Raw genomic sequence first — 19,255 nt, 5'->3', positions numbered from 1 at the left:
AACGAGGTTGCCAGGTCTGTGTTTTCAACTCACATCCCCCTATCGAGCCGGACTCACAATCCACTTCCGGAAAGCTGTTCCACAAAAGTTGAAACTTAACTGGGGTTTCCTGTTCATTCTTACTATAACATATAATCGTAAAATCTGACCTCTTTGCTATAATAAACATACAAAAGGTACAAAACGTGTTTTTAGTCAGCTTCAACAACTTTAGATATAAACACACTGCATTTGTATGCAGTTTAGATGTAGTTGAGTGTATTATGGTAAATTGTCCTGATGTTTGCATCTCAGACTGCATTACTCAGAATAAAAAAAACAAAACAAGCTCCACCAATCAGTGATGATGATCTGAATCTTTTGTCACATATAGTGTGAATACATGGATAGACAGTCGAGAGGCACAGTTTGACGCGGGAGGCAGTTAAAGTACTTTGTAGTAATGCTTTTGTATACAATGCAATGCATACACATTGAATTGTGTATACTCTCCAGAATCACATCCACAAGAATTTCTGCCTGTATTTAGATTAAAGAGAAGTTAGTTTGGGTCAAAGCCACAGCCGGGGTAATTTGCTACTGCAACCAAGGGTGGCCTGAGAGGAAAACATTCAGGAAATATCTCTTGTAGCCTACTGCCTCTTTTTACTGTATGTCCTTAAATGACCCTGTTCCAGTCATTCACCAAACCAGTTTGCAGTTGCAAATCACTGCCATTTAGACCATAAATGTATCCTACATCAACAAGATCATCAATATCATGCTATCATCAGATCCCACCATTGCACTTCATCAATTCCAGTGGATCAAAGTTCATCAACAGTAAACCAACCTAATGGAGTATTGCATGAATGGGGACAATACATATGCATATTTTTTCTTCCATATTTCAACTTGTATTGTTTTTCATTTTGTTCCAAATGTAGGATTCTGTAAGTGCTCAATAAAGCTATATGAAGTTTATTTCTCATTGTTCTGAATGTATATTTTAACATTTTTCACATTCAGAAGAGAGAAAATATCTGGTGCATACCATACATTCTCTTAAAAGGCTACAGACACCATCGTCTATATTGATATTTTGACATATTAAGATGAAAATATCAAGTTTTATTGTCCATGATAATTTTACTAAATATTTGCTTTATAGCATATAACCGTGTAGAGGTGATAACATTCAGAGTAAGTGATTAAGTCATTAATCACATTTCAATGGAGTGAATATCATTAAAACATCAAATAAAACCGGCCTCGGCGACTATCGCAAAATTATCATAAGAACTACAAAACTACAATCAAGTCGGGTTGCGGTGGAAGTTGATGGAAAGCCAATGGAATTCGAGCGCTGTGTCACGTGTCACGTCTGTCAAATCGGAGCGTAGCTCGGTGCCCTCAGGTTAGATTGATTCTTTCAGGGACAGCTGTTGGGAGAAACGTTTAACACGTCTCGCCAAATATTGTGGGTGTTTTTATCATTTGTGAGACAATTTTTTTTATTGTTAGTTTGCCTATGGCACAACACAAACTTCGTCAGTCGGTAGTCAGTTTTTAAAGGGGATGAAAAGGCTCAAGAGGAAGAAACAAAACACAGGAGCTGGAGTGAATGGGAATGGAGCTGTCACAAAAGGTAAGTGAACCAACAGATAGCTAAGTAGTGTTAACAAACACACTAGACAGTCTAGTCACACTAAGCTAGTTCAACAATTAGAACCTCATAAAGCCTTTATATTGACTTATATATTGATCTACTATACGTTGAGCCGACAGACAGACTCTTGACCAATCAAGTCTGTGTGGCGAAATGCCAGTGAAATTAATACTATTACCGCAGTCAGGCCAGCTCACACCAACTGCATTAGGAGACAGGAATCACGAGTTGTTCACTGTTGTTCGCTGCTAACCTGTTTACAACCACCGCCTGTGTTTTTGTTTTTCCCTTTTGTTAAGTACACGTTAGCTACTAATCTCTCGAGAGGTGCATGCGTGGCAACCTGTCAGCCAACTTGGACAATTTGGAAAGTTGCAGCTGTTAGCCAGACAGAGGAACCATGGGCCTGATTGTATTCACTGTAGCAAATACACAAGACCTGCTATCATCACTCAACACTGGATTATGGTTTAAAAGAAGTCATTCAAACACTCAGATGGTAGATAATTCTGGTATTCAATAATAAAGTCAAATCTTTTTTATGCTTGTGCAAATGATGTCAAGCAGAAAATGCAAAACAACATAGTTGTACTGACAGAGTGCAAATTTCATTTTGAATAATTTCAGTTGCGGTTTATATGGTTTATTTTGCACATTTGACTGTAAGATTTCCAAAGCAATAATACAAGACACATACTTTTACCCACTGTACTTACATAGTCATACTCCAAATCTTAATACAAAACAGTGACACGTTACAGTTAATGTATTACAAAACAAAGACTATTGTGATTTAATTGTCAATTTTTTAACATAATCTATAAATTATACTTCTGTATATGTATTACAGCTGCACAATTGATATATTATCATTTATATTATAACAATATGGTCACGTGCACTATCCAAGTCACAGAAGCTTCGATTTATTGATAAAGGTAACATATGTGACATAACAGCAACAAATGTCACATAATTGGGATTTCTACAAGTTTTTTCAGTGAAAATAAAAATCAGAATGCCAGAATGATAATTCCCAGTAGTCGTGAATCATAAAGCAATCATATCTGTCAAAAATGATCACAACAGAGTTTTTGACCCACATACATCTTTTCTCTTTTCCTCCTCATCTCTGTCTCTCGCTTACAGAACCAGACTGTGGAAGGAAACAGAAGTTGGCTGAGATCCATCAGGCTTTGATCAGGTAGAAATAATCAGTTACGGTTTGCTTCTTAAGGATGATTCACTCTTTCTTCTAGCCTGAATGGCATCCAGGAGGATGTATTGATTTGAGGTGTTTTGAGCTAATTTTATTTTCCCACATGGGAGCTTGTCACATTCAGTCAAAACGCCTCCTGGACTGCTGTTATGTTCATCTTTTAACTGAAACTGCTGCAAATGAGCTATCTTGCTGCTAACGAGAAACCTTTGATTTGATGAAAAATGGCCGATAAACACTGAGATGCTAACACACATTAACACATATACGCCTGTATTTCTAGAAATATATAAGCTTTTGACAATTTTGCCTGTGCAAATCGCCTCCATTAGCAGCTCTAGTGCAACAAGCCATGGGATGTGTTTTCCCAAGTGGGAAGGAATTCCCGTCCCTCGGCTGCTCACTGTTCCACAATTAGATGGTTTGAATTTATCCAGAGACGGTGACCTTCATCGCTCCGTACTAAGCTAATTTCACACATGAAGATTACTCACATGGGCCCAGAGGAATGGTGTGATGCGGATCATGAAGACATTAGTGTCAGGAGGCGTGTGGAACTTCAGAGCTCCGGCAGATTTGAGCGAGCTGATTTTGTGAATTCACGTTTAATCGCAACAGTTTTATTGAACCATCTGACAAACAATTTCCAAACATTGTTGTGTCAAAATTCAGAATATAACAGTTTACAGAAGTGCTTCACGACTGATGTACTCGACTTAAGTATCTCATTTTCTGCTACTTAATAATTCAGCTCCACGACAGTTACTTTACAGATTTCGATGATTCAGTGCTGATTGGTTATTACTTTTGAGGTCAGGTAGTGTTGGGGGCAGGGCATTTAGTAATACCACAGTGATGACTACAGACAGACAGACCTTTCACATTTAGTAAATGTTTTTTGCAAGATTTTTTTAAGTTTAAGCTGGTTCTGTGCGGATTCTGTTTAAACAAGTAATTAAGTGTCATACACTGCTTATGGAAATTTGCTTTTTATACAAATAGATAACAATACTGCACTCACAGAAAGTGAGACTTACTCTGAACAGTGTCCAATTCTAACTCGCAGTGATCCAGTGGACATTGAGACCCTGAGGAGAGCAGCAGCCAGTAAGGGAGGACTGCTCACTGATGAACTGAGGAGGAAAGTCTGGCCCAAACTGCTGAGCATCAATGTGTTCGAGCTCCCACATAAACCTGGTGAGTCTTTGATTGACATTAACATTTACTGGTATGAGCAGAAATACTAACAAAATGTCTTCTGTTGTAGGTCGAGATGTGAGGAAGAACCACAAGGACTACAACCAAGTAGTCCTGGATGTCAGGAGGTCCATGAAGCGGTTCCCTAAAGGTGTGTGTGCGTGTGTGTGCATGCGTGTGTGTGTGTTTGTGTGTCTGTGTGTTCTCGCTAAAGATAGCAGCAGAGCTCAGAGAGCCATTTATCAAACTGTACCGTCTTACTTACAGCAACATGCAGCTATCTTATGAGGCTTAATAATTAATGAACTGGGTGAAAGCAGCACCAGGCAAGATTCTTCTGTCACCAGACGCCTGTGTTGTCAGCCAAAATCACAATGTTTGGAGAGCAACAGAGAAAAGTGACTTATCTGACAGAGAATCCCACTCACTGTACTTGTGGTGTTGGCTATATAAACGTTTATGGCAGGCGGAAGAAACCAAAGAAATTATATTGTAACTCCAATGCAGAATTTGATGTTGATTTGCTGTTAGATGATGATGAATGACTTTGAATGAATAGGAGAGTAGTGTAAAAGGTCACATGGTGTGTTTAGAGTTTCCATTGGCCGCCCAGGCCTTTATCTGTCTCTCAGAGGACCGGCTGTTACATGTGGAACATGATTTAATGTGACGATCCATGGCTATCTCTCAGGTATGCCAGCCGCAGAGAGGGCCGTGCTTCAGGAGCAGCTGATTGACATCATACTGGAGGTTTTGAAAGGCAACCCACAGCTCCATTATTACCAAGGCTACCATGATGTGGCCGTCTCCCTGCTGCTGGTGGTCGGGGAGCGGATGGCCATCGCCATGTTGGACACGCTGTCCAATTTCCATCTCAGGTTGGTATATTTTTACCTCCACCAGATATGTTTCAACTGTGTCTGTTTGTTTGTTGGTCAGTTTGTTTGTCAGCAGGATCACAAAAAAAAAAACAAAAAAAAAAAAACTGAACTGATTTTCCTCAAAACTTGGATGGAGGATTGGTCTCAGCTTAGATCAACTTAACTTGGTTTTGGTGTTGATCTGGATAAAGGGACTAAGCCAGGACATTTTTATAACATTCTTTAAAAACTGTGAGATAGGGACGTTCTCAGGGAATAATGCATGGATCTAAAAAAAAAATGTATGCAGATCCTAATAGAAATCTGGATCAGGGCTCCAGGGTGTGACTGTGTTGGTTGCAAATGCACCTCAAAAATGTGTGCAGTGTATGTAAACATATTCATGGGCTGTGATGGTGTGCCTAAAATTTAGCGGGTCAGATTTTTTGAAAACAATGTAGCCTCTAAAATATAACACCAACTGGGGATGTAGACAGTTGCCTTAGAAACAAACTTTAGCCTATAAAGATATTTTCTACAGACAGTTTTGTCAGCATATAGCGCTACCTTATGTGCACCTTGTTCCTGTGCCCTGCACTGGATCGTTAATACCCTAACCAGCATGTTTTAGAGCCAGCCCTATAGTATGTAGTTTCAACACTGAGTTCAAACTTTTAAATCAGTGAATGATTTTCATAATGCACCATTAACACTTGGGGTTGATTTATTCATTTGAGTTTGTCGAGAACTTTAATTATCAGAAATTCACAACTTCATTTTTTATTTCACAATCGAGGTTAGAGCAATTTGTTGTTGTGTGTGCTGTGAAGGAAAACATTAATTTAATCTTTATTCCTGTCAACAATCATTAACATAATGTGCTAGGAAATTAAATGAAAATGTGTTATTCAGTGTACCAAAATTACTTGAAATTAAAAAGTGAGACGCACCAGTGCCACCGGTGGTAAAAGTTAGTCTGGAGCCCTGCGGGTCTGGCAGATTTATATATTTTTTTATAGAGTGTGGTGTTTATTTAGCTGCTATAAGGTAACAAATCAGAGTAAAAACCTGCACCTTCCACCGATGTGCAGCTGAGATAATGAGGATTTCGAAGGCTACCAGTGGTGATTAGGCTTGAGTGAATTAAAGGGAACTTTTGGGCCATTCCAGTTAACTAATAAATACATTAAGCAAGGCATTTTAACTCATAACGGTTGTTTTTACTTTAATGGATCTCTAAAAACCAACCATATTCCAGTTATTATTCAATTATACATTTGTTAAGCAGTGAAACTTCTGTCTGTTTTTTCTGTAGGGATTTCATGGATCCGACCATGGACCGCACTAAACACATTTTAAACTACCTGATGCCTATATTGGAACAGGTTGACACGGAACTGCATGACTTCATGATCAGGTACTGTTCGCGCACGCACACACACACACACACACACACACACACACACACACACACACACACACAGTTTTAAAAAAGTGCTGTTGCTGCTCAGTGGAAGCTAGCCCTTACGTACTGTCTAATTTCTTTAAACAAAAAAGCATTCGTCCAGTTGCACTGAACAGATTTTAGCTGTTTGTTTGAAACGAATGCAACTTACTTCAGTGTTTGATGACAACTTGCTCTCGTCCTTATCAAAGTCGAGTTTACTTATTCTAGGTCGCTTTGGACATACTGTAACACAAGCATCGACCGCTAGAGGGCGTCAAAGTGTTGATTTTCACCTGTGAGCCGTACCGGGAGACAGAGTGCTGTGTTTTGTTTTTTGAATCTAAATTGCATCAGTAGTGATCTCATTGGGGAGTTTATGTGTCAGATGGTCCAACAGCTGTTTCAGAGGCTTTTCTGCCCCACCAAGGTTTGCACCACATTTACCTTTATTTGTGAGGTGTAATTAGCCAAAAAATGATTCATGATCTTTTTGCACTTTATTGAAACAGCAACAAAAAAAGAGGCATTTTATTAAGATAATCCAAGCTACTCCGGGTTGATGTTGGGGGTGGATTGTGCGGACTGGGAACTGCACCCAGAGGTGTGTGTCCCGCCCAAATGTGCGTGTACCGCTGCGTCTACAGTACCTCTGCTGTCTCGATGCCCGTTCATAATTGATGCTGTGCTGGCAACCTCCATATTTGCAAATTACCTGTCTACTCACAAACAAGCTCACACAAACACTCAAAAAGCACCAACAGACCAGACACTGCACTCGCAGAAAAATGTCAGGATAAACAACACCCCACTTCAAAGTTAGGAAGCCTCTTTTTTTTTTTGTCAGCACTTCCTCTTCCTTTAACCTGCCTTCTCGTGTCTGCCTCTTTTTTTCCTTTATGCTCCCTCTTCTTTTTTGTTCCTTTTATTTTCCATCTCTACCACTTCATTTTATCTCTTTTATGTCCCTCTCATCACCCATCGTGTTCCCTGCCCTTTGCTCCCCCTCTTTACCCCTCCCCCGTCCATCACTCCCAACAATTTCTTTCACCTGTCACTCCCTTCTCTTCTTCCTTCCTGAATGTTCGTATCCAATATTTATTACCAACCTCTGAGAGCATCCAATTTAGTTGAGACTCTGTCAAAAATAACTGCATATTTATGTCGGCACACAACAATGAAAGACGGAAGAAAGTATTGGAGGGTTATAAACATTACGTGAAGGCAAAGCAAATTCATTTTTCTCTTCCAACCCTAATATTTCATGACCCTTGGATCAAACTATCGATCAGAGACACATTTTTTAGGTAAAATCTGTCTCCCAGTCCTTTTGAAAGACGTTGGTGTTTCTCAGGGAGTCTCTAACCAAACCACACTGTTGAGAGGAACCGTCAGATGCAGCATACGTGGAGCCTGAATCATATTTTGGGCTTGAAGGCAGAAACATGGTCCACGCAAGTACACAAATGCAGACATGATGCATACGCTTCAAGCTACGCAAGATCGATTTCACACGTTGTTACGTGTCACTTGGAAATCACAACGCAACGCAGGCGTGAGCTGCAGTCTGAGTGCTGCAGCCTGCGGGCGCTTTAGTGTGAAACGGCAAGAGAAAGTTGACCCCTTCTGTTTGGGTTCACTTCTCCTAAAAACAAACGGCGCGGATTGACGAAGCTTTAGCTGAACATCGGCATTTTTATGACACATCATCTCCACTTCTCTTCTTTTATCTCTTTCTGTTTCTCTTCCGTCTGTGCAGTAGGCACAGCAGTACACATTCCTCCACAGACACAATCTGTCCACATGGAAATGTGGACACACACACTTGTGTTGACCATGTTTCTGCCCTAAGAGAGGATATCTGAGCCTCTGCTTTGACCATCATTTCTCTGTCTCTGATAAGTACCCTACATTTATTGAAGTGTTTTTCAGGCTGATGTAGCCAGATCATACCAGTGCATTTTTCAGATTTTTTCACAAAAAATTGCTTATACTTCACAGCACTGCACACCACTCGCCACCACTTGGCCTACCATTAGTTTTCAAAATGATTTCCTGCCTTCCAGCCACTGGTTTTTATTCATTTTCGCTGCAGTATGAAAATCAACTCGGAGAGACTTGGTCTTTGTGATGGATTGTGATGTGATGATGTTCATTCCAAACTGAAATGAACTGAAACCACACGCTGCCCAGAAGATAGAAAAACATCATAATCTGCCCACATATTCTCATTTTATAGCTGTCAGAAATTTTACTTACTTTCCTCATGACCATTATTTCTTATTCCGCTATTGTAGCATATTTTCTCTTACCTGTTCTGTTGTATGTCTGTATATTACTGCTGCTTTTCTTGGCCAGGACAGATAAACTCAGTCATGCTTTCCTGGTTAAATTGAAACTAAAAAGGACACATTAAAGGTCTCATACTGCAATGAGAGTTCTATTTATTTTTTCTTTGGTGTAATTGCTAAATGAATACTGTAAAAGTATTAAAACTCTCACTGCACAGAGAACTTCCCCAGCCGTGGGTGCATAAATACTGGAAGAACTGATGTGGAAACACAGTGGGCGGTATCTGCTCAGGCCTTAGGGAGTTGACCAATCAGAACAGACCATGCTTTTCAGGAGGGGGGCCTTAAAGAGACAGGCACTAAAACAGATAATTTACACAGAGGGTGAAATGATCTTCTGCAGCAATGGACAATAAACATTAAAGCATGTCATCATTTTCTAGTAGACACCAAAAACAAAAGTATGAACCTGAAAATGAGCGGAATATGTGAGCTTTAAAAGCTCACCAGACAGTGCTGTGTGCTCTTCCGTTTGTTTACGTCTCATTACATACTGATATTCTCTTTTTTAGAGCGGAGGTAGGAACAATCTTTGCACTCTCCTGGCTCATCACATGGTTTGGCCATGTGTTGTCGGAGTTCAAACACACCCTGAGACTCTACGACTTCTTCCTGGCTTCACACCCACTGATGCCCATCTACCTCGCTGCCACGGTAAGGGCTCAGACACACCAAACCAACAGCATAGAACTAGTGGTGACGAAGGTCGACTCACATCGCCTGTGTCTCGGCTTAAGAGCTGCTCTTGAGCACACCGCAAAAGACTACACCTGAAGGTCAACTGTGTAAGAGGAGCAGTGTTTTTTGACACCAAATACAGCCACTTCTAAGAATATGTCTGATGCAAAGTTACGATTTGCACTGGCAAAGAGGCAGAGGTAAAAAATGGGGAGAAACCGTGCTAAATGGGTTTCTCTTCTTGTGCACTGATTGACTTAGCCTTAGTCAGTCAGAGTGATTTCTCTCTGTGACTGGCTGTGCTGCTAAATCAACATGTCAACAAGGGCCAACTACTTCTAATTGTGCCGGACACAACGCAAACACTACGGCCTCTGAAACTTGCTGACGGCCCGAAAATTTGGCCATCAGTCGCTGTTTTGGGGCTGACAGGAAGCAGCGACTCTGTTTTTTCAGTAATCCAGGACTCTCACTCATGAACCCTCACACTCATATACTCGTGCACGCGGTGAGGCAGAGTACTGTGAAGTCACTGAACTAGTTAATTAGATACCTCCTAATGAACAGATGAGTGCGAGACAGTGAAAGAGGTGTACAGAGAAACGGAGGGACAGAGGTAGAGATAAAAGGAAGATGAGGGAAAAGGATGTGGACTGCATGAGGAAACGGAGGGACAAGGAAAGCTGAGTGAGAAGGAGAGAGAGAGAAACAGATTACAAAGGGATGGATGTTCACACCAGCTGTTTTGCCAGAAATGTTTACAGTTGAACATTTATTTTTGTTTTAATTTGAGTTTAAACTGAGGGTTTTTAATGCATGCGCGTTTTGCTCATTTGTGTGTGTGTGTTTGTGTGTGTGGGTGTGTGCGTGCGCGCGTGTGTGTAGGGGCTGGGCAGAGGGAGAGTTCTGTTTGAAGTGTGTGAAACAACAAAGCAGAATGTAGTTCATGTTTCCTCCAAGGCTGAGCACAGCGCACAGCATGGGGTGGGGGTTAACTCTTCATCTGCCTGCCTGTTTCATCGCTCAGCAGTCATCCTGCCTTGCTAATATCAGTGAAACTACCCACAGTGCACCGTGCATAATCTTAATTCGCGTTCGCTTCCAGGTTAACCACAGTGCACAGCTTCGAGTGTTAAAACCTTTCAACCCCTGCTCTTCCTTCCCTTCCACAGATCGTGTTGCACAGAGAGAAGGAGGTGAAGCAGACCGAGTGTGACATGGCCATGGTCCACCACCTCCTCTCCCGCATCCCACAGGATCTTCCATACGAACTCCTGATTGGCCAGGCTCAGGACCTGTTCGACAAGTATCCTCCATCGCTACTGGCCAAGCGGGCAGCACTGCAGTCTCGCAAGAGGTGAGGGGGAATTTAACTGAAACTATAAATGATTGATAATAAAAAAGTGAATGCCGTCCATCTCAGTGGTCTAGGCTGGGAGCTTTGAGCACTAGGGGAGTTTTTGACGTTGTGTATTCTGCAGGCACAGGGATGGGCTGCTAGCTGGTTAGCATGCTAACTTCAGTAGATATCTCTACAACACAGCACACAGATGCAATAATGTCAGAATTGTCACTTTTTTCAGTTGTCAATTCTGATCGTATTTGAGCTTCAGAAAAAAAAAGTTTGAATGTTTCTATCCAAATTCTTATACATTGCCCCTCAAATGAATACAAGATTAGATTGATCTAATTTCAGTGTGATATGCATAAATTGAGTCCACAGATAGTGGGTTTGAAACCAACTGCATTATATAAATAAAATGTACTTGTTGCATTGTTATTTACATCAAATGTGCAGGTGTGGGTGGTTTTGACACCTGCTGCATCTAATTTTTGCCCTAATAATTCCTGATACGGTTGTTCATCTCGGGCTGCAATTAATGATTGATCTGTAAATGATCATAAGAGAAAATCGTCAAATGTTCACGTTTAATGAGTTTGAAACAGCGCATGTTTGACATTAATCATCATGGTTTATGTTGACTGTATGTGGTGAGATGTAATTCCCTCAGTAACCAACAGGGGATGCTCTAAAAACACATCCAGACTCGGTGGCGGAAGGACACGCACAAGCCCTCCAGTGTGTGTGTGTGTGTGTGTGTGTGTGTTGGTGTGTGACCATGCATGTGACCATTTTTCCCAATTTTTTTTTTAACACAGAGGAGGAAACATTACTCGACTACACTTTCTCTCCCTCTCCATCAGTCTCTTTGTCAGCGTCCTTCAGTGTAACTTCAGGCTATCGGTCATGAGAGGAAGTGACATCACTGGCTCGAGGCCTTTACTGACTCATATTGAAAGATACTCATGCCCCATAATGCATTACTCCCATGGCTTCCTGCGTACAGAGTTAACAGACCTCTCAAATTGTCTGTCACTTTTCTCCTCACTTGTCTTTATCCATCAGCTTGTCTCCACCCTTCAACAAACACCTGACTCTGTTCTCCATCACCGACTAACTCGCCTTCCCTCTTTCCATCGTTCTTTTCCTCCATTTTCTTTCTCTAGTTTGTCCATCAGCACCTTCCAGGCCTTTCAGCGCTCCACCCTCCACCAGAGGCCTGACTCTGTTCTCCAACGCCTCACCAAGGCCCATGGCTCCGACACCTCCAGACATGGTAAAAATAGTAACTATAATCTCATTACTGACTCTGACGAAGGACTCCACACATACAGACAGACAGCAAAGACGCACATGCGGACGAGAGAAGTAAAAGTGAGCTCTTGTTCTTTGAAGTTTGTGGAAAATCGATATCGACTGTGAGATTTGTAGGAGCAAACACTTCAACCTGACCGCAGAATCGTTTGATGGATCCACAGAACATATATTCATCAAAACAAGGCAACAGTAAACACGTCGGCGAAACCCCCCCCTTTGGGCCAATCAATAACAAGTAAACAAATGATGTACTACCCCCATCAGACCAATCAAGTTCAGATTTAAATGTGCCAGAACAAAGAGATGCTTTATTCCCGCAGGTTTCAGTGAAAATCTGATCAGCGGCGTCTGACATATTGTCTGTGATGTGCAGGCAATCAAAAATATGCTGTAACGTTCCCCTCAGGCCAAACGATGCAATATTAAAATTGATGTACATCATTCCCTGTTGTTTCATCAAAATTCAATTAGCAGCATCCAAGATGAAGTGCGTAATGGACAGAAAGGGAGACCATCTATGGAACCCCGTGATTCCACTGTGGGAGATGTTGACCAGGAGTCAGTAAGCCTGAATGAGCGCTAAATATTGGCTGACGACTGACATTCTTAAGCCTTTCATAATGACAAACCTGTTTCTGATGCTATTTATGAGCTGCATTTTCAGTAAGAGCCATTCAGTGCAATGCCTGTTTTCGAAAAACACCCCTCAGTTTAGCCTTCATGGAGGTATATCTGCATTAATTTGGCTTAGTGTACCAAACAAACTGGCCACGCAGTGAAACTTTACTTGAGTTGATCATGGAGCAGGGTTGGTTTTTTTGTTTTTTTTTAATACTTGTTTTTTGTTTGTTTTCACCTCCTTCTTGTCTCTGCTCCTAGTTTGTTGACATCCCTCGACCCCTTTTTAATTTTCAATCCAGGTAACAAAATGCAGCTTGATCCTGCTTTGGTTCAGCCTCCCGCATTTTGATTCCTCTCGACCCCTCCGTGTCTCCGCTCCTCACACTCTGATCCTTCCTCCTTGTTCTGTGCTTTTATCCTCTCGACACTCAGGTCTGGAAGCAGCTTTGCCCCGGGACCGAGGCCAGCTGTGGGGGAGGGGGAACAGGATGGTGAAGATGGCAGTGTGGGGGCTGTCCGCTACGCTCGGGGCGGCTGTGTTCGCTGTGGCTCAGACGGCCATGGACTGGGGACCTGAGGTGTTACTACAACTGTTCTGATGTGGCGGTGGGGATTTTAGACTGTTAGATGCTCACATTGGTGACAGCAGACACACATCTGCTCTTCAGATGGAATTAACTATATCAAACATACACACACAAAGATGGTGAAGACTTGAAAGTCCTCTCTCCTGCTGCAACATTGGAGTCAGGCTGGAGGAGGTCGGTTATCTTGGTGCCAAACAGGTTGTTGCTACTCAACCACAATGAACATATGTGAAGTAAGCCTCAGGACGTGTGTGCATATGTGTGCGAGTATATGTGTGTTGTACATTTCTGAGCGAGTATCCCAGACCTCATACCACACGTGAACATGGATGTATATTTGAAAAGGCCCGCTGTCATTTGATTGACTCTTCAAAAACAAGACTTAGGCCACTGGGCCAGAGCCTCTGTGTGAAGTGACTGACAGCAATTCTTTTTGAAAAGTCAAGTCAATCAAATGACCACAAAAGGATGCGAAAAGACCCCCAAAATGATGCAAAAAGACTAGAAAGAGGTGCCAAACAACCAAAGAGAAATACAAAATGACTATAAAAAGATGCAAAATGACGACATTTGACAAAAAATTATCACAATGACATGCAAAGTGACCTCAAAGAGAGACAAAACGACAACAAAGGGTTGCAAAATGGGCAAAAAGTGATAGAAAACAACTATGAAGAGATGTAAAACGACGACAAAGAGACACTAAACTACTACAAAGGACCACCATCCGATGTAAAATGAGGACAGAGGACACGAAATGACCACAAATGACTACATAAGACTCAAGACCAACCCCAAAGAGATTCAAAGTGACAACAAAGACAGGGCAAGTGACTACACAAAAGAGAAGAAAATTAAATGACACATAATGACTAAAACAACTACAAAGACATGTAAAACAACTACATAGAGACACCAAATGGAAGAAAAAAAGATGCAAACAGCTACAAATAAAAAAAATGGCTATAAAATAGAAACGTGACCTCAATAAGAGACAAAACTAACACAAAGAGACATAAAACGACCCCAAAGAGACGCAAAGTGACCACAAAGAGATACAAGTCTACCAACGAGACAATTAAAATGACCATAAAGAGATGCAAAATTACCACAAAGAGGCACAACATGACTATAAAGGGCAGAACAAACCAGATAGCCAATAAAAATGACCACAAAGAGATGTGGATGCATTGTTTGGAGTCATTTTGTGTCTCTTTCAGTCTGGGGCTCTTGCTGTTATGTGGGAGGGGTGAGGGGGCTCTCACATGTTTGTGCCTGGGGGTCCATTGTCTCATAATCCATCCATGCATGTGAGACACTAACACATTCTGCTTTTTTCAGGCTGTTGCTCACACGTCACCATCGGTGTAACAATTTACATGTGTTTCCCGTTAGCCGATCGTTTTGCTGATAACTGTTTTAGACCGTCATGCTTGTTTAGTTGCATTTCTCTTGATGGTTGATTTTAATGCGCTTGTTGGATCAGCAGCCATATCCGAGAGCCAAAAGTGCCCGTAGCCAGCAACGATGACACATGAATACAAATTATTAAAGAGCGGTGTTTTCTGCTGAAAGCTTCCAGTTCTGAGCAAAGAAGGAGAGCGGCAGAGACACGTGGAAGATGGAGGAGGAGATTTAGCCTGCGAGCCACTGGTATTAATTGCTTTACTCCTGGTGTTGGGCGAAGTACATTTACTGTAGTGTCTGGCGCACACAGCGAGCAGTTGCCGCCCACAAAATATAAACATTACACACGGTTAACAAGCAGCATTCCAAGCAGAGGTCCTTTTTTTGCGGATGCGTTTTGCAAGGGGGTATTGAAATACATATTTTTTTAATACGTTATTTTTTAAAATAGTTTCTTGAGCTGTTTTCTTCTGGCTGTTGTGGCCCACCACTGCTGAACGAGTACGGGGAAGACACCAGTACTTTTACGGTCTTAAAATATTTAGTAGGATTGCGCCAACATCCACCCTGAACAGCCGTCAACAGAATTACAGAATATGTTCCTCCTCAACATCACTTTTTTTTTTTTTACTGCAGATTCACTTAAAAAAAACAACAGAATTTTAGTGCCAAGGACGGGTTATTTTAACATAGGTCATGGAGGAAAGCGTTTTTAGCAGAAGAAGTAAACTACCTGCATCTTCTTATGTACTTTTACGTACCATTGGACCGTAAATTATATCAGTTTTATAACCTGAAAAGTGATTATTAATAATACAGGCTGCTTCCACCTGAGGTACACATATACAGACCATGGGGGTTGCTCCAAACAGAAGTGCATGCTCAGGTTGTTGACTCATATTCTGAAACATTTATCAGCTTTTACAAACATGAAGCCAGGCTGCTGCATATGTTAACACAACTTCACTGGAGTCACAGCTCTCTCCTCCTCCTCCTCCTCCTCCTCCATGGTCAGATCTATAGTGAATGTACACTGTTGATTTGAGTGAATTCAACAGGTATACGCTGGTGTAAAGTCACATTTTATAGCCTCAGGGTGCTCTGAGAAGAGGGATCACAGAGCCGGTTAATCAATCCATCACTCCATCAGGTAGTTAGTTGCGGGCACTCTTCAGAAAAATTCCGATTGCCGTTACATTGATTGGCGATAATCAGTCAGTCAGTAAACCAGTTAATGGCCTGTTACTCAGGTAGTCAGCTGGACTGCAAGCCAGTTAGGATTCAGACACCCAGACGGTCAGTAAGCTGTGCTGGTTGTTTGAAAAAGCCCTCCAAAGTTGTAAAATAATGTCAACATCACATGCATTAAATGTGTGTTTGTGTGTTTGTGTGTATGTGTGAGGGAGAGGGAGAAGCTTTTAAAAACAGATCAGCGTCCCCCCTATTGTCTGGGCACTTTATGTTTTTTATTTATTTTTGTCTCGATGCACGTGGTGTATCACTATAAACTGTCAACACATAATTTATTTAAAACAGCAACAATCTGATTGGCTATTTATTCAGCAGTTTAATCGGTTTGTTTGAATGTGTATTTGAAATTAATATGTGGGACAATAAAAAAGTATTGCTGTGTTTGAGGGTTTATATTTTTCAACGGTGATCCAGTGAATATATCTATGTCCGATCAGTAATTTATGAATTACACTGCACGTTAATTTGACATTTTGGGAGATAGTTGGAATACCTTTCTTGCTGAGAGTTAAGTGAGAGGATAGATACCACGCTCGTGTCTGTACTGTAAATAAGATGCTACCGCTAGCCGCTGGTTAGCTGCACTAAACATAAAGAATGTGAAAAGGAGGAAACGGCTAATCTGGCTTTCTCCGAATGCAACAAAATCCACTTAACCGCATCCAAAGTTAATTAATAAGCACGTTAGGCTTTGTCTTATTTTTGTAAGCCATTATAAAACCCTAAATGGAAAAAAAATTATGTAATGCAGATAAGCTGATAACACCAAGGCCTGTTGCTACATACATATCTTCTATCGTGCGGTGTGCTAGTTTTTGGAGGTAACAACTTTACAAGCTCAAGGCAGAGAGTCGCTTTTTCCCTTAAAGCTGCAGTCAGTGTTATTTTCTTGTTAAAATAAATGTTAAATAGCTCCATATTCCAACAGTAGTCACTGTATTAGTGTGTTTTGTCAGTAGCCCATGTCTCTCCTCCTCCCACTCAATGCTGTAAAAGAGAAAAGACATTTTCTGGTAGCCGCACTTTATCCAATCAGGACAGAGAACTCTATAAAGAGGCGGACCTGTCTGTCATGAACGTGCAGAGAGCATGATGGGCCCATTTACTGGCAATAGCAGAACAGTGAAAACTGACAAGTGTAAGCCAGTGACAGCTTATACCAGCAAACAGGCCAAGCAAAGAAAAGCAATTGAAGAAAAGAAAGAGGGAAGGGATTGCTAACTGCCAAATGGACAGGAAGTTAACTAAGATGACGACAAGGCTTACAGCGGCTTTAAAGAAATGTGAATGCCAGTTGTGCACAAAGCCCCTCTCCACCGGTGTTTTGTACAAAACATGCGTCTCCGAGGTGTTTTCAAAGCAGCTGCGCCTGTAGTGACGATTCTCTGTGTGATCAGAGCCAGCAGAGACTTGAGGAAGGTGCCGTGCGTGGCATGAATCAGTGTGGGTAAAGTGGTATCGATTTTCTTATCTAACTCTCAACAAGAAAGCCGTTAATGTTGGCTTTACGCGAGCTCACCTGTTGGATAAGAACGATAAACAAATGGCATAGCAAAGGGAACACTCGCCGTCGAGTGGTGCGTGGCTGGCATTGATGTGCATCGTGGTGATCGTAAACGTGCATCTATGATGTTTTGGGATACAGGTGATTAATATAAAAACTGTTTTTATTCTTTTTTTTTTTTTTTCAAAGAAGCAGTTTTTGCATGTAATCTTTTTAAATAAACGGGAAAAATACCCTTTGACCAGGGTTTGTGATCTTCAAACATAAGTCAAGATGGTACTGTGCTGTTGTATAATCAGGTCCACACACACACACACACACACACACACACATACACACACACACATAGGGCGAGAGTGGTGGTGGTGGTGGTGCCAGATCATAATGAGGATTTAATTCCTGCCCCTGGCTCTTGGCGTGCATAAGATATTTTCTCCTTGACTCTGTTTTTTCTTTTCCCCTCCTCACATTCACACTCACACTCACACTCAAACACCTACATGAGCACCTGTACTGGTCTCAGGCTGGCAGAAGCCTCAGATGAAAAATGATTGAAGCGTCTCACTTTGTGTGAGTGAAAGCAGCCAAGATGTGAAAGAAAGAAGATAGATGATCTGAAGAGTACCTTTCTTCAAATTTCGGGCCAAAAAAGTCATGAAAAACATCTTCTTAACTATCGTTCAAGGAGTAAACTAGAAAGTAGAAGAAGCATTATATAATTTGACTGTAGTGTAACATTTCCTTTTATTAATTAGCTTAATTATCAATGCTTTTCAGTCGCATTTTATCATCGTTTTGTCTCACTTTATATCAGGTCACATCTGCAAGGACTTTGAAGCTATTTTGCACTCCACCTACTATCCATTCTGTTAAAAGTATCTGCCAAAGAAACAAGCAAAGTCCCATAGATGATTCACTCCAAGAAGTTTTAATAGTTTGACCACATCGGATCAGTTGATTATGAAACGAGTGATGCATCTTTTTCCAAACCCAAGAAATTTGGAAACAAATGCTCATTAAGCTGCCGCTGAATGAAAACCAACTAATAGAATAAAATATAAAGATACCAAATGAATGATTTTTCAAATGAAGCGGATATAATTTGGCTGATTGTCGTTTGGTTTCATCTGAGCTCACTGTGGTGTGATGAAGAGCCTGAATTTGAACTCCCTGCGAGCTCCCTGTCCTCCATGCAGATCCCAAAAAGTCTCCCCAAAGACTTGATCGCACCAAATGCTTTTACTGATGATAATGTAAGCCCTTAATTTCAGGGGATGTATGATTTCTGTTGCCATTTTATTGCATGTTTCTCATATCATGGTCACAAACTGTATCCTTGAACTCACCAGGTTATTTGCACCTTTTACTGAAACGTGTTTGAGATGAAGCTGTTTTTGTCAATGAAGTAAAATTGTTAATAAAGGACAATGAACACTTTTGTTTACAGTGCTAAAGTTTATTTTCTTATCCCCAGTGTCTACTTATTGGCTTTCTCAGGAGCTATTTTTTACCCACGGAAGACGTCATGTGTCCGTTTGTTGATTTGTTAGCTTGATACGACTAAAACTACAGAACGGCTTGCTAAAAAACTCTCCAGGATTTTTTTTCTTACCTTCTTTAATATTGCAAGATAGGCCGTTTGTCACCGTTTTCGTTAAGTCCTCAGGGAATAATGCATGGATTTTGACTAGAAAAATCAGGCATATTTTGTTGGTTGTATCTATAACTTAGTTCAATTTGAATTATTCTGGTTAATCGGTTATAGGTGGTTTGAAATTTAGAGTGAATCAAGGCAGTTCAGTTTGATATTGGACTAGATTTGACTGAAT

At 41.1% G+C, this 19,255-nt stretch overlaps 1 protein-coding gene across 2 annotated transcripts; it reads left to right on the top strand.

The window, feature by feature from the left end:
• Positions 1-27: 27 nt before the first annotated feature.
• Positions 28-18,865, top strand: LOC115578742 (TBC1 domain family member 20). Of its 2 annotated transcripts, XM_030411856.1 has the most exons (10): positions 28-1,627; positions 2,798-2,852; positions 3,934-4,064; positions 4,135-4,215; positions 4,756-4,942; positions 6,240-6,341; positions 9,232-9,373; positions 10,570-10,754; positions 11,906-12,015; positions 13,110-18,865. In XM_030411856.1, the coding sequence occupies exons 1-10, from the start codon at positions 1,558-1,560 to the stop codon at positions 13,274-13,276; spliced, it is 1,230 nt and encodes a 409-aa protein (XP_030267716.1). In that variant the 5' UTR covers positions 28-1,557; the 3' UTR covers positions 13,277-18,865. The 2 variants fall into 2 exon arrangements, with proteins under 2 accessions (XP_030267716.1, XP_030267717.1); XM_030411857.1 differs by lacking the exon at positions 11,906-12,015.
• The last annotated feature ends 390 nt before the right edge of the window (positions 18,866-19,255 follow it).

Source organism: Sparus aurata, chromosome 3, assembly GCF_900880675.1.
Source record: "Sparus aurata chromosome 3, fSpaAur1.1, whole genome shotgun sequence".
Lineage (NCBI taxonomy): Eukaryota > Metazoa > Chordata > Actinopteri > Spariformes > Sparidae > Sparus > Sparus aurata.
The sequence above is the reverse complement of the archived record's forward strand: the minus strand, read 5'-3'. Positions and strand labels throughout refer to the sequence as shown.

Excerpts from the sequence above, each read along its gene's own strand:
- LOC115578742 (XM_030411856.1), top strand. The coding sequence starts at position 1,558 with ATGAAAAGGCTCAAGAGGAAGAAACAAAACACAGGAGCTGGAGTGAAT. Across the intron at positions 2,853-3,933 it reads ATCCATCAGGCTTTGATCAG|TGATCCAGTGGACATTGAGA; the intron begins GTAGAAATAATC and ends TCTAACTCGCAG. Across the intron at positions 10,755-11,905 it reads GCACTGCAGTCTCGCAAGAG|TTTGTCCATCAGCACCTTCC; the intron begins GTGAGGGGGAAT and ends TTCTTTCTCTAG.